Source organism: Lycorma delicatula, chromosome 1, assembly GCF_047948215.1.
Source record: "Lycorma delicatula isolate Av1 chromosome 1, ASM4794821v1, whole genome shotgun sequence".
Classification (NCBI taxonomy): domain Eukaryota; kingdom Metazoa; phylum Arthropoda; class Insecta; order Hemiptera; family Fulgoridae; genus Lycorma; species Lycorma delicatula.
In genome coordinates, this window is record NC_134455.1 from 368,908,439 (window position 1) to 368,924,857 (window position 16,419).

Here is a 16,419-nt window from a genome sequence, read left to right on the forward strand (position 1 = left end):
TAATATTGGAAAGTGTTAATGATATGCTTATACAGTGAGCTCACTGCCCATATAATAATAATAATAACGATGATAATAATAATTATGTCTTGATTCAAAAGTTTATATGTACAGTAAAACCACTTAATACAGACACCCCTTTAATTAAACATATGTATCTTAGAAACTACTCTTTGTTAGAAACTTTGATTAACTATTCAAGGATTTATATTATAACACAACACACACACACACACATATATATATAAATATAATATATGCATATGTATATATAAATATATATATATATATATATATATCATGTCAAAATTATAACTTGGGCACTCCCTATTGTTTAGAGTTGATATTGATTATTTTTAATTATTTGACATGTTCTTAGCCTTATTATTTGAAGTACATCCTTGAACAAACATCTAAACCATATATTAGTCAAGTTTAGGTTTTTATTAATAATAATGTTATCTGTCTAAGTATGTGTAGTTTGAAAATATTCCCAAAAATTAATTGAATTATAATATTTTAAATAATTTAAAACATTGCTGATCCAAATATAATTGATTAAATAAATACAATTTGGATCTATACCAAAGATGGTTAGTAATAAATTATGCAGTACGGACAGTTAAAACCAATTTTGAGTTATGTTTCATTTCTTACTGCATAATTTCTGTCGATTACTTCTTGAAGATATAACTGGTTAATGCTAAATTGTAATAGTGTTAGATGATTAAGCTGAAAGGGTAAATTTGTTCCTATCAAGTATAAAACAAAATAAAAAATATTTTTTTAATATTTGTTGTGTGAATATTTTCTTTGTTTTGCCTCTTAAATATCTTTATATCATAACTTAAATGTATTTATTTGGATGATTGATTAAGTATTAAGGCTAAAATTCTCAATTGAGGTCAAAGTACTTAGATATTGAGAAAAATTTCAAAATTCCAATGTATATGAAATAAATTTTATTTGTGAACAAATAAAAATTCTGTAAATTTAGTACATAAAGAAATAGGTAGGGTTTTATTATACACTAAACTCAAAGAAATAGTTCTTGTTTAATATTTACTTCAGAAAAGGATCAAATACAAATAATTATAAAATTATTTTAACCAAAAATAGATACTAGTGAGTGGTATTCTGGCTAATCAAAGAAGACATATGGCGTAGTAATAAATAAAAATAAGACAGTTGAAGTACAAGGTTGATGATTTATTTCAGTCCTACATGTAAATCTATTGCTACCTTCAGAATTTTATAAAACATTCCATTAAATTCTTTCATGATGTTCAAAAATATAAACTGGATAATTGAGGTGCTATTTCAGAAGAGCAGATAGTTTATGATATGGATGTACTGGGAGTCATCCTAGTGTTCCTATGGACCACTTCATTATAATAAGAATCTAAAAGAGACAGAATTAGTTAAAAAAAGAAAGACTTTATTTCTGTTAAAACTAAAATGATTACATTAAATGATTTACTTTTAAATTTATTACAGTTAAGATAAGAATTATTTTTAAATTTGAATGTATAATTTCTGTTTTTCACTAACAAAACTATATTTTAAATAGATGCAGCTTTAATGGATTTTATTTTTATAACTTTCAAAATATATGCAGTTTAGAATTTTTAAACTTACTATAATTATAATTAAAAATACATTTTTTTAAAATTTCCTTCCATCCAGATTAAGCAATCTATTCAGATGACATCCAGTGGTACTATATATTATCTTCAATTTATAGAAGTTTTACTGCAGTTTGAATCAAGGTCATAGTACTCGTATTTCAATGTCATAGTAACATAGTAATTGTGAAGTTATGTTTGAAATAATACGTGTAATAATATGTGTATGAATAATAAATTTGTAAATGTAATAACTTCAAATTTCAAAATTAATTTTTTTTTTTAAATTTTTCTATAACCAACAAAACTGATTATGTTTTTAATCAAATTTTATTAGTTCATACATACTTTAATACAATACATATGTTTATATTTTACAATATATGAAATTAAAAAAAAAATGCATAAACTTTATTTATAATTCTTTAACATTCATAAATTATTAGATATTAGTTACAAAAAAATTAATTTCTGATTCTTTTTTCACATCTGCACATTTTTTTTTACATTAACAACATCACACATAATTAACTTTTATCATGCAAAAATTTATTTAATGACCATGGAAATTTGATAATTTTTGTGAGTAAATACATATATATATATATATATATATATATATATATATATATATATAAAATAAAAATTTAAAAAAGAAACATATTTTATCATAATCTCTTTTTAATTAATAAAAACAAAATATAATTAAAATTGTTTAAATATATTCTTCTATTTAAAGTTCTATAGTGTGGTAAAAAAACATGCAGTGCTATTAAATATATCACAATTTATAAGATACCTTATAAAAAGGGACTAATAAATTGATAAAAATGGTTTCATTGTTAAATTTATTAACAAAACTAATTTTTTTTATCATCATTTAAATTAAATGTAAATTCTATAACATTATAATTATTATCTAAAAAAAAGAAAAAAAAAAACAAAATACTAAATACATAATAATATTCAGTCTTTTGTTATAAAATAAAACTTTCTTTTTTTTTTATTTATGACACGTTATAAAATTCATAGTCTTAATCATCACATTTTTTTGAACATATGAAATTAAATAATTAAAGAAAATTTTATAGTGAGATTTTAAACTCTTGGTAAATGAAATAAAGAATAACATTTCCCTTGCTCTAAACAAGTGTTAATGAACACTTTTTTTTTGTTTTCCAAATAAAGAAAATTTAATTGTTTAATGATCAATTAATATATTTAATAAAAAATCATCAATGAAAACATTTTAAATTTAGGCAGAAAAAACTAATTTAAAAAAATAATAATAATCAACTTATCAAATTTCCTGATTATTATAATATCGGGAACACATCACATGATAGTTTTCTTTACATAAATTACAAATAAAATAATTTTTTGGTATGTGATTACACCAAGAAATTAATTTTACCCCAGCTGTATTAGTATTATATTAAAAAAACTTATGATAATATCATTCTAATATTATTTGAATCTAAAACAAATTTATACATGCATTAGTAAAACACAAACAAATAGTATTATTAATTACATAATTTGAACATAAACAGTACATTACAATTAATTAAAATGAAAAATAATAAAAAAATAAATAATAACAATAATTAAAATACGATGTTTAGAAATGTACATACAAATACAGCCAAAATTCTGCAGTTTGAACTCTAAAGGTAAAGGAAAATAATTTTTCTTAAAAGAAATTCAACAAAAAAAAACTTGAATAATTTTTCATAGTTTCAGTATTGGTATGTTATTATGTTAAGATGTATTAAATAGAAAAATATTATTTACCTTTTTCTTTTACTTTAAGTGTAAGATATAAATTCCTAAAAAAATCCAAATTTCTAGTCACCATTCCTTTGAATTCTTTTATAAACTACTTAATCTATTGGTCATTTTAATGATCATAATTTAGCATTTACTTTGTAATTCTTTCTAGATTCTTTTTACATCAGTTCACTCAGAATTCTTTCAATAAAACATTATATATTATCTATAATTCAGCTAATATAAATTTAATTCCTGAAAAATCAAAAAAAAAGAATTGTTTGTCCATATAATACAACTTATGAATTCAGAAATTTAATTTCTTTACTCACTTTTAGTTCTACCTTGTTTCATATTAAATTTTAATTTTAAATCAACAAAGAGATAATTACATAAAGAAATTTTAAAAAGAATTATAAAATGTAACTTTTACAAAAAATACGTAATTCATATGATAGATTAATTTTTAAAAATGATTTTGGATTATAATCATTTTAAAAGTCATAAAAATGAGTTATTTAAAAAAAATATTATGTTAAGTTAGTTGTTTCACATTTAGAATTATTATTGGATTACTTTCAATACTTTTTGTGTTCATTTTAACAAAGACTGCATACTTTACATTCTAATATTTTCACATTTAAAAAAAGAACTTAAAATGTCTAAGGAATTTATCTCCTGATAGCTAAAAACAAAAGGTAAGAAATAATAAAAATGTGTAGATAGATATTAAACCATATTCAGTAAACAGTTGTATTTAGTAAACTGATACTACAACTAGGAATAATATTTCTTTAAATGAGCAACTGTATAATGCTATAACAGATGATAATGTACAATGAGATCATTTTATCACGCACACCATGATACTGTACATTATAATTCCATTATGGACTATAATACAGACATACTCACATTTAATTTGATTCGATTCGATTCATGGAATGTTGATGTACACGACCGGTAATAATGTCTTACAGCAAATATTGGAAATATCTATCATTTTCCTAAAGGCAGGTCCGAACCTTTCGCACCATATTTTTTTAACACCCTTCGTAGGACATCACAGCTAATGGAATTCATCTAAAAAATATGGTATGAAGAGTTCTTCGCACCATATCTTTAGGCAAATGGTGAACATTTCCAACACTTGCTGTAAGACATTCTTCTTTCTTTTGATCCCTAGCTAGCGTTTGGATTTGGTTTACTTCTAAGTCCGTATGCTGCTGTGGGTGCCAATGGCTGTCTGATTTCAGTAATAAAATGCTTCCATGTATGACAATCCATGGCCATTGTCCTAGCCTCATTAAGGTTTAGCCTGTGGTTTTTTACAGCATCATCGATCTGCTTGATTCATATTTTCTTTGGAGCTGTTCGTTGGACTCTCTAATGGGTGGGTCATTCATGCCAAAGGAGTTTGTATGGTAGTCAGTTTCTACTCATTCTGCAGACATGGCCAAATCATTGCAGTCTTTGTTTTTGAATCTGTTACTCGATTGTTGGCTGTTGTTTGCAGCAATGGCGGATTTCCTCATATTGGATGTGATCACGAAATGAAAATCTGATAATTTGGCTGAGGCATCGTATTTGGAACATGTAAATTCTGATCAGGGCTGTAAGACATTACCATTCGTGCGTAACTACATTCCATGAATCAAATCAAATATGAGTATCTCTGAATACAGAGATACTCATATGGATTATAATAATAATCCATAGTGGAATTATAGTGTATAGTATCATGATGCGCATGATAAACTGATCTCATTATATAATGAAGTACTAAATAAGTTGTATGACAAGGTAGATGAGATTTATCCATTCACATTACATCTGAATAAAAATTCTTATTTACAGGTTTATTCTTGCATTATAAAGCAATAAAACTTATAGGGATATAATTAAAATATAAATAAATTTTTCTTTTTCTTCTGCTTCGTGGAAGTCTTATTTCTTTCAGCATATTTGTAGAATTCTTAATAATTCTTCATTTTTTAATGATTTTGTTTGGATTATAAAACAAAAAAAATACCTTCTTAAACTAAATGGTGCAGCAAAATTTTTTGAAAATTAGCAAATATTATATTAAGTGATTTTTTGTTAGCAAGTCAGAATTCTGAATTCGTATTGAACGTTCAAATTTACTTTTCATAACTATAACTAAAAAGATTTCCTTCAGACTTGTACTAACCTTTTTTTTTTTACTGCTACGCTCAGTACAAAATATAATTACCAAGTAAAACATGAACAGAATTCCAGATTTTTCTTTTTATTATAGGTTTAATCCTGTTAAATATCTTCATCTTCACTGGAAAACCATATAAGATCAAAAAACATAAGTAACATATAATGTAGCCAATAAATTGATCATATTAGATGATTAAAATAATCTATGATTAAAAAAAATAATTTCCTCTTATGGTTTCAAGCCATAGAAGTTTGACTGTATATATACATTTAATATGTACTCATACGTACACATCAACAAATATATCATTAAAGAAATAGGAATAACATTAATAATAAATGTAATGGTAATGATGATATAAAAAAATTGCAATAATAATAATAATAATAATAATAATAATAATAATAACAATAATAATTTTTAAATATCACATTTATGAAATAAAACAACCTAACAAAACAAAAAAAATTACTGAAAAAGAAAAAGATTTATATAGCATTGCACATATGTTGCTATTATTATTATTACTATTTTCATTTTAGTATCATCACCACTACTCTTTTATAACAGAACTTATAATAATTATAATCATAAAGATAATATTAATAATTAATAAAAAAAATAATTATAATCAAAGAAAAATCAACAAAACAGAATTTATATATATATAAATTCATGTACACTAAGAAAATATTTTATACACAACACACAAGCACACACATACATTCACTATGTGAAAATGATAAAAAAAAGAGTTGGAAACATTTATAAAAATGCTTTTTGGAATAAAAATAATACACATGTATATAATTAGTTTCACTATATTTATTTAATAAAACAGTTCCATCTATACAGAGCTTTGCTCTTTTGTAAACTTACAGCACAAAAAAAAACACTTAAAATTATTTAACTAAATATTTTTATAATATTTAATATAATATAGCAGTTTCATTTATAATAATGTAGCAGTCGTCCATTTAAACTGCACAAATTGTGGCATGTCGGCACATCAATGGCATAATAATTATATTTTATTGGAATGTGTTGAAAATATAATTAGAGACTTATTGTAGTGTACTATATAACACTTTATATCTTTTATACTACAATGAGAAATAAGAAAAGAGCAAAAATTACTGGAATGTCACTATTAGGATTATTTTGGTCGTTTATAATAATATAATTTAAAAAAAAATCATATTACACATGAATATGAAAAATAAACCAAATAATACAAAATAAATAAATAAAATAGTATTACAAATGCAAATGCAGTTACTGCAGTATAAATACAAACATAGCAAAAGATGTGTAATAAAATTATTATAGATAATCTATAAATGAATCCATCATAAAACTGTCCCTAGAAAAAAGTTTACTATGTGATATGATCCAGGTATTGTTTTTTTACTTAAAAGTTTTATTTTTATTTCTGATATAAGTTTATTAATTATACATCTATAATATAAAAATTATTATTAGAACTTTTCTTCAATATGTATTACAATTACTATATTATAAAGATTAACTGATTGCAAAACTTAGTTATTAAATAATATGAAAATTATTATTTTGCGTTCTTGTGTGTATTTTCTCTGTAATAAGATTAAACATTATAAGCTACAATAATAGAAATCTTGAAAAAGTAGAGATAGAGATTAAATTTTATCTATTATAAAACATTTGAAATAATTAGTGTAAGCAGTGGTGAAATGTACAATGGATGTTAAATAATCCAAGGTCAAGATTCAATTTTAATAACAATTTTAGAAAACTCTATTTTCTTGTGTGCAGTTCAGAAATAAAATGAAAAGTAACTAAGAGAAACTCAGAATAATTTATTTATTATTACATTAAGTATAGAATAAAAATTGGCCGAATCACACAGAAAGAACTATGGTTAGTTGAAAAAAAAAGGAATTAGAATTACTTAAAACTTGTAATGATTAGGAGGCCGTAAAGAGTGGGTTTAGAACTTTCCGTTGTAAATAAATTATTTTCACACCATGGTGTCAAATACAGCATAATTTGTATTGTTTTTATTCAGTTTTCACCAAGGATGTGGGTAGATTTGTTCACTACATTTAAACACACACACACACACACACACACACACACACACACACACACACACATATATATATATATATATATATATATATAGTGAAACACACATTTTTTTAGTGTTTACATATGTGAATTTCTAATGCAGGGAATTATCATTACATATTTATATTGTATGAACTACCTGTCTGACTTATCTAAAAGCAAAAAAATAATGTTTTATACTACTGAAATATTACATTTGTCAATTTATTTATGACTTAGAGGGGTTTTCTTTTTATATTTTTTCTATAAGAGTAACGTTAGTTTTTCTGTTATTTTTAAAAATGATTTTATGGAGTAGATTGCAACATCATGTGCTTTTTTGATGGCAATGTTTAGTGGTATGGAATTTACCATTTTATTAAAAATTTTTTGTACTATTTATCTACAATAACTGCTGCAGGTATTGATTTAATTTATTTATTAAGTAAGATTAATACAAAAAAAAAAAAAAACATTATAATACACAATACAATCTTTCTATATTAATCTTCAATGTTAAACTACCACATAATAGTTCAATAATACTAATGAAAAATATTTTTCTGAAATGTACGTTTATATTCCACACTCAAAAAACCCTGATTCTTGTTAAATTCCAAAATTTCATTAATGTAGCTTATATTAAATTCATTCCCTGCATTGAGGATGTGTAAACAAAAACACAAAACAGTTACCTATACTTAGAATAATAGTTCTACTATCAGTTAGTCTTATATAATGATGAAATTTTAAGAGTAGTAGAAGAAATGAAAAACAGATCTTAAAATTAGTTAAGTAATTTAAAGTAAATAAATTAAAATAATTTAACATTTTCATTTAAATTAAAGAAGATTTTTGTTCTATTAAAAAGATTAAGGATTAATCAAATATTTCTTTAAATTAATAAATATTCATAGTATTAAAAGTCTGTTAAAAAATAAAAGATAATTTATTTTAAAAAAAAAGAAGTGAATAAAGCAAACGCTTATTTTAAATACAATACTACCAGTAGAAAATGATGGGCACAACATTCATGGTCACAAACTATTTCTGAACATAAACAGGTTTCTTTTAAAAATATGATAATCTAATCAAAATATAGCAGCAAATAGGAGTGGGTTGAAAGAAAAATTTTGGTTTTACATTTCTGTAAAAAAATTTATAGAAAAACATGATTTAATAAAGAAAATGTTAAATTATTTAGATTTCTGTTGTAATATAATTATTACGAATAAAAAAATGAAAATCTTTTAACTTACAAGGTGTGTGTGTCGAATATTGAATTAATATTAAAAAAAACTTAAAACAACACAACAATTCCAAGTATTGTTGCATAAAAACATTGTGTCGAACACTGAATTAATATTAAAAAAAAACTTAAAACAACACAACAATGCTAAGTATTGTTGCATACAAACACCTATTTATGTAATTATAACAGTTTTAAAAATGTCCTCACTAATTGCACTTCAGTATTAACAGTTGATTGAATAATATAAACAAAAGATTTATTTTTTCAAGTTAATTTATAAATTTTACAGGTTTATTATTATTTTTTACACAATATATAATAATAATAATAATATGCAATATTACAATTATTTAATATAATACTAATCTACATTTTAAAGATATGAATAGTGAAAATATACATTCAAAATTTGGCTTCATCACAGATAGTCAAAAATCGTTTTCGGAGAAATCCCAAGATTTAACTTTTTTTTTTAAATCACAAATAAATAAATAAAAACTAACAGTCATTATATTACCAATATTCTAGTACATCAAAGCAGTTTACATTAATAATAATAGCATGTAATAAATAAATTAATTATGAAAATATGGACAATACATTCTTTGTAATAAATCTTTAATTTATTGATGAGTATATTTTCAGTAGAAATACACTATTTATTAAATTACTTGCAATTACAGGCCAAATTAAATGCACCCTACTATTTTTTATGAAGAGATGGATTTACAGACTTATGTATATGGTCATTAAAGGAATAGGTAATTGAATTGGTTGTACATGTGCTAGTAATGTTGGTGTATATTTGATAGAAGTTGTTAGTTTAGATAAAACTAAACATTTTTTATTTTCTGTGTAAGGTTTTTTATATACGAAGAAAATGAGAAGATGAAATGTGATTATTGATAAAAAAGAGACTATCTATTAATCGGTCTTTTGCTCAACCAACTTTTAAGGTAACAACTATTTACATTTCTTTTGTTTATATGTTAAAACATTGTATTTAACAGCATGTGCATAAAACCCAGGTTGTTTTACAAGTAAAAGTAAGCAATATAGGAGGTACTTTACATTTGACAAAGTTAGTACTGGATTTAAGGGAAAATCATATACATACTCTAGATCTGATTACTTAACCTGGGGTACTTCCTTAAACTGAGTGTTTTAGAATATCAGGGTATTCTATTGAACTAAACACTGATCTGTTTTTATTTTAATTTCTAGAAAGTAAAATTTACAATAAATTGTATAAAATTTATGTTAGTAAATTTTAAATGTTTATATAAGTAAAGTTTATCTTTTTAATAAACTTAAATTGTCAGATTTATTACAAAAATCTGACAATTCAATAATTATGTGAATGTCACAGTCATGCAGCTCTGACATTCATACTTATATAATACGTCTACTGGCTAACAGTAATCTAAAAAAAAAAAAACCATGAACCGTAAAACCGGTTAGCCTATAGTCAATACTCAAATCAATGAAACAATAATAAATCATAAAATAATGTTACAACAGTTATAAAACAATGGCAAATCAATAGAAGGCCTCAGTATTAAGTAGTGTAATCAGAAATTATGCTACAGAAAACCAGAAATTACTTCTTATAAAGAAAGTGATAGAATCTTGTGTCGCTAAGATTAGTATAATATAACAGTATAATATAGATAACAGTATAATATATGAAAAAAAACATTTAATAAGAAAAAAGATATTAATTCTTTGATCTTAATGGTTTCAAATTTGTATCCTGATCAAAATTGATATCTGTTATGTGCTACAAAGTTTCCATTCTAATCACGCCCAAGTTTTCAACTTATATGGTGAATTAATCATCTTAAAAAAATAATTTTATGTATATATATATATATATATATATATAATTTATAAATTATGATCATACTGATTTAGGATTTTTCCCAATAATAAACCATGAAAATGCAACCAATCTATTTTCTCTATTTTATCCCTGCCCTTTAAAAACATCCATCACCCTTTAAATTTATCAGTTAATGTTTTTGGTACTACACAACTCAATCTGACGATGGTATTTTGTAACAAAAGAACACTTATCAATAAATTAAACAATAATTACCTGAAGTTAAAGTACATGTTTTATATTTAATTAATTTATGACATTCCACTTAAAATAAACAATCAACTTTAATAATAATAATAATAATACAGTCATCTCTATAATAAAGCATGTAAAAAAATATATATAACAAATAATAATAATAATAAAATTAATCTGTTTTTAGTTTATAATAACACTACATACATACATACACAGATCTATACATGCGCATCCATTCATAATAAATTAATGGATTTTTTTTTTGGTTTTTTTTATTTTATAAAATATTCAGATTTGACAAATACGTTTGGTAATTTTACATTGAACACATGCTTCATTTTAATTTAGTTAACATTCATAATTAATAATAATAATAATAATAATAATTAGTGATACAAAATATACATCAAAAATACCACATTTATGTATTATATATATATAATTTAATATATCTGTTATATATAGAATATAGTTTAAATATTTTATAATTTTAAAGATCACATTCATAAAACAACCACAGTAATGGTAATTCATTGGTAATGATAATAATAAGTAATAAATAATAATAATAATGATAAGTAAAATTATTTATAATAATGTATTTTTACACATATAAAATTGTATTATTATTAAATAGTAATACAGTATTTATTAATATTTATTATATAATAATTATTATAATATCACTTTGTCTTTTTAATTTTAATTTTTCTTACATATTTAAATCTTCTGCTTTGATACGGTACATAGAATCGATAAAATCAACCTTGGGAATGCTCCATTATAATTGAACAATAAGATCTTTACTTTTTTAATAATAATAATAATAAATATTTGATTTATTAAAAATTTCTCACTCTACACAATAAAATTTATTATTTTTTATTTCCATACAAAAAAAGGTAATACTACTTTATTCCACACATAGACAATGTAATAATAATAATAATCAGCGAACCTTTATAAAAACATCTATCACACTTTTAAATTTTATAATAATAAAGATAATAAGAAATTAAGGATGTTTTGTTTTTAGATATATGTAATAATGAAAGTTGTTTTTTTTTTGTTGTCATTTGTTGGTTACAAAGCTATGAAATCGCATCGTCTGGTTTATTTTTAAAGCAAATAAGCATTGAATGTGTTTGTATGTAATAAAATTAAAGCATACCTATCTATTTATTTTTAAAATTTTTTTTTGTTGAAATTATCTGTAAATTTGAATCCTAAAAATTTGTTAGAATATCAATGTTTTTTTTTTTATAATTAACATAAAAATATAATGTATGATAAAGGTTTTAATGTAGTTACAAATTGAATTATTACAATTATTTTACAGAAAGAAAATTAATTAAATGATATATCTGTTACCGAGTTATTTTTTAATTGTTTTTTATAGCAACTGCACGATTGTCGAATTTGGAAGAAATTAAAATTACTGTACATAACTTGACTTAAATTTAAAAGAAATTTAATACTAAATGAATAACAATAAATTAATTTATTTTTGGTACTGATAACGTTTCAGCCCTTTTATAATTGGTTTTTCTAACAGCCTAATTATCATTTTTTTTAACATTAAAAGTGATAAAATAAATCTTAAAGAAGTATACTGGGTGCATGAAAATATATCAGTCTCTTTATAAGATCTATGACTGTGTGTCTTCATCTTTGGCTAGATCAGCATTGTCTACATTTTTAACAGTTTTTAATCTATCACAGGCACTTTCATCATCTACGTTTTTAATCTCTGAACTACTTGGATCTGACGGGTTAGTGTCGGCCGGTACCGGAGTCGAGGAAGGTTTATCTTCGATTTCCTCCTGTTCACCGGTAGGCTGCTGTTCTTCAGTCGGTGACATTCTTTCAGCCTGCGGTGGACTGCCCTCTGGATCTCGTTTCGATTCATCGGTAACGAGAGGGGCCAAACGACTATTTCTACAAAGCTGATCCAGCAGCGACTTCCCAGAAAGCGGATTCGAGGTTCCCAAGGATTCCCCTCTGGCCGTCAGCGGCAAGCCCGTCTCCAAACTTGACCTTATAATGCCGTCTAGGAAGCTCCCGTTCACTCCCGTTCCGTCGTATAAACTTTCAGCCATTTCTCTCGTCGTTTTACCTAAAGATGGAGGTGGACTCTGTGACTTTTTAGAAGAGGTGTCTTCTTGCAACCTTTGCATCATTTGGGAGGCAAAGAATTGTTCAGGATTCGGAGAGAAATTTGGACCTCTAGCGTAATCCATTGGAAGATGGTGAAAAGGACTGTGCGGCCAGAAAGGGAAAGGAGGTGTAGCTGTGAACGTAAGGGACGGCTCGTATATAGATGGGATTTTTAGACCGTTAGGTCCTGCAGGAAGTGGTGCTGAGGCTGGAAAAGCGGTTTTGGGTGGTTTAGGTGGAAGTGGCTTAGATTTTTCTCCTGGAGACATCCTAAGAATGTTACCCTCGTCTTTTCTTTTAACCTCTTCTGGTTGCGGCGCTTTTGGTTCTCTTTTTCTGGGCCTCATAAGGTGACGTTCTTTTACCTTGTACTCAAGAGTGGAATGTGGAACACCGTAATACGAGCCGGCTCGATGAACACTCATTTCTCCTCTTTGTACAGCACGAACTGCTTCTACTAAGCTATCTCTATCGTAGTTGCGATATTTACCGCGCTTGGGTCTAGTACCTTTACCGCTAGAAGAATTGGTTGGTGCACTAGAACTAGACGTAGATACACTGGTGCTTTTCGCCACCTGGCCGGCCATCATTTTACGGTCTTCTAAATGATTGTTGTTGTGGTTTCTTATTATCGGAGGATTGCAAGTAAGATGGGATGGGAATTCACCCCGTCTAAAGTGCTCCAGCGGAGGAGTGTGCTGTAAATGTTGCAGTTCTGGAGGCTGTTGGAACTTCTGACTTATACTCTTTGCAATGACGTCTTTAAGGCTGACTCCGATACCTTTTCCCACCATTGCGGTTGGAGAGGAAGATTCACTTCGAGCTCCACTGATGGGTGGCGAACCGACTGAATGTTGACTAGAGTCCCCCACTTTAACTCCGAGCGGAAACGAAGGATGTAATGGAGTACTTTCTCCCGGGACACCGTTTTTGGAAGCGGGACGATAGGACGGAATTCTGAGGATAACATTCGGTGGTGTCGCGGAACCAGAAGTCTCCTCGCGGTTTGCTTCCTGTGATAATCTTGAAGATGATGGTCCCGGATCGCTCTGTCTGGAACCATTTAACTGAAAATTTCTGTCTTTTTTTGCTTGTTCCCCTTGCAATAACCTATCCCCGGCCATCATTCTACGAACTAGATCGGGTATCGGTTGTGGGAATTTAGGTAAAAATTCTCCGGAAGTTTCGGAGGTGGTCTGCTCACCCGGTGAGGCTCTGCTTACAAACGGGTTCCCGGGACGGGTTAGAGATCCGCTAAGCAGTTGTGATATATATGGCCCCAGTGCGGAGTGCTCCAGTCCAGACCAGATGTCGACTCCTCCGGGTGGCACAGCAGAAAACACATCGTCTTTACCGTGATGTCGCCCGCTTTGCTGCAGAAGAGCCTTAAGCGAATCGGGATTTGCTAGTAACGAAGGATTTTCACTCGATATCCTCATTAAATCGTCCATCGTAAACAACGGCTTCATTAACGTTTTTTCAACATCCCGTTCCTCTTCTGCACCGGATAAATCACGTTCATCGTCTTCGTCCTCCACTTCTTCTTCAACTTTATCAGGAGGGGGCGCTAACAGCAGATGTGAATCTCTTTCTCTTTCCATAGCTAATTTATAAACTTTGTTACGTAGTGTTGAACGCGGGATTCCGTAAATGACAGCAGCTCTTCTTGTTCCTAGTTTACCGCTTTGGATATCCCTCAGTGCTGCCTGCAGCTCTTCTTCCGTGTACGTTCGGCGGCCCGCCACCGCACTCAACCGTGGCTTTGCCCTGAGAAAAAAAAAACAAAAAAGGGTTTGTGTCACATTCATATTATTTTTTATTACGAAGTTAAAATTTTTATTTTAATAAAAAGCTTACATTCTTAGTACATTTAAAATAAATTATACGCAATAGCGGTTAGAAATGATTAAAACTGAAATGAATGTGAATGCCAAATGAAAAGTGCATTTTATTTGTAATATAATTATAAGTATGAAGTAGTTTTTGCACTCAAAATAATAAAAAGCCAATTATTTTAAATTATAGTTTTATTACAAGATATTTATTTTTTCTTCTATTTTAACGCTATTCGTAAAGTTAATAGAAAATGTTAATAAAATATTTAACAAAATACACACACAAATAAGGACAGATATTAATTACAGACCATAAAAAATACATTTTCAGAACAGATAAATAAAAAAAAAAGAAGAATAAAAAAAAATGCCTAACAATCAATTCTCATAATTTCTTTTGACATTCAATGTACACATAAGATAAAATTAAAGCACTTGTACCGTTATGCTCCGACAGATCACTGTTAAACAGTAATAATAAAATATTACTAACAAAAAAGATCAGTTTCCAATCCCGGGAACCGGTTCTATAACCGGACAAAATTGTTGCATGTAAGTCAATGTAAATTATATTTAAAAAATTATAATGATATGGCCCTGTTCTTTAGACATGCCAAGTTGAACGGTTTCAATATGTGTAGAAATACAATAGAAATATAATATCAGAGTTTAATTTGGATATACTGTACGATATTCCTTTTACAATCGTCAATTATTTGATTAGTTTGTTATAGTTGTTCTCTATCTCTTAGTTTAAACTACTATATTTTAACCACATCCTACATCCTCAGTCGGAAAATAAAATGTAGTTTATTTTAACGTACAAATCTTGTGCATTTATATATCTTAACTCGGTCTTTCTCTACAGATCTACTCTCTTACTTCCTACTAGAAAAGTCAATAAACACGCGTGATTAAATGGATCTAGGAAGAATTTTAGATATCTGAATCCTTTCTGGTTTTCCTACTGTCTACGTTTTGCAACAACAAAGTAGATATTAAAAATTTCCTGAAAGTTATTATACGAGTGTACATTTCCTGCATTAAAATCTTTTTTTCTTTTGATTTCGTCAATCTGATTTTAATGTGTTGCTGACTTGGTGAATCTTTTGAAATATTTATATCTAAATTCTGCAACTTTTGGTGTATTACGTTTAAGTAAGTAATCACATTTAATTCCTCATTTAGCACCTTCCTATGTCACAGTCTCTCTTTTATCGTTATTTATTTTTAACGTTTTTCTAACAAATAAATTTATTTTTTTACATTTTCTATTTTCCACACAGAATTTTAACATTTTTAATCGAGTTTTACAAAAAAGAGAATGTTCTAAACTCAAGTTAAATGTATTTTTTTTTAAATGCATATTCAAATTGTATTAATTCTCGCCCCAAAAATGTAATTATTTGTTCTAAAAACTATGA

General features: G+C 26.4%; 1 protein-coding gene across 2 annotated transcripts in view; it reads right to left on the reverse strand.

Annotated features, from left to right (window-relative positions):
* Positions 1-11,693: 11,693 nt before the first annotated feature.
* Eip93F (Ecdysone-induced protein 93F) overlaps positions 11,694-16,419 on the reverse strand; it is a 415,494-nt gene continuing 410,768 nt past the window's right edge. For both annotated transcript variants that reach the window (XM_075353675.1, XM_075353676.1), the window contains exon 4: positions 11,694-14,927. In XM_075353675.1, the coding sequence (XP_075209790.1) occupies positions 12,653-14,927 (2,275 nt within the window). In that variant the 3' untranslated portion in view covers positions 11,694-12,652. The remainder of the gene's footprint in view (positions 14,928-16,419) is intronic.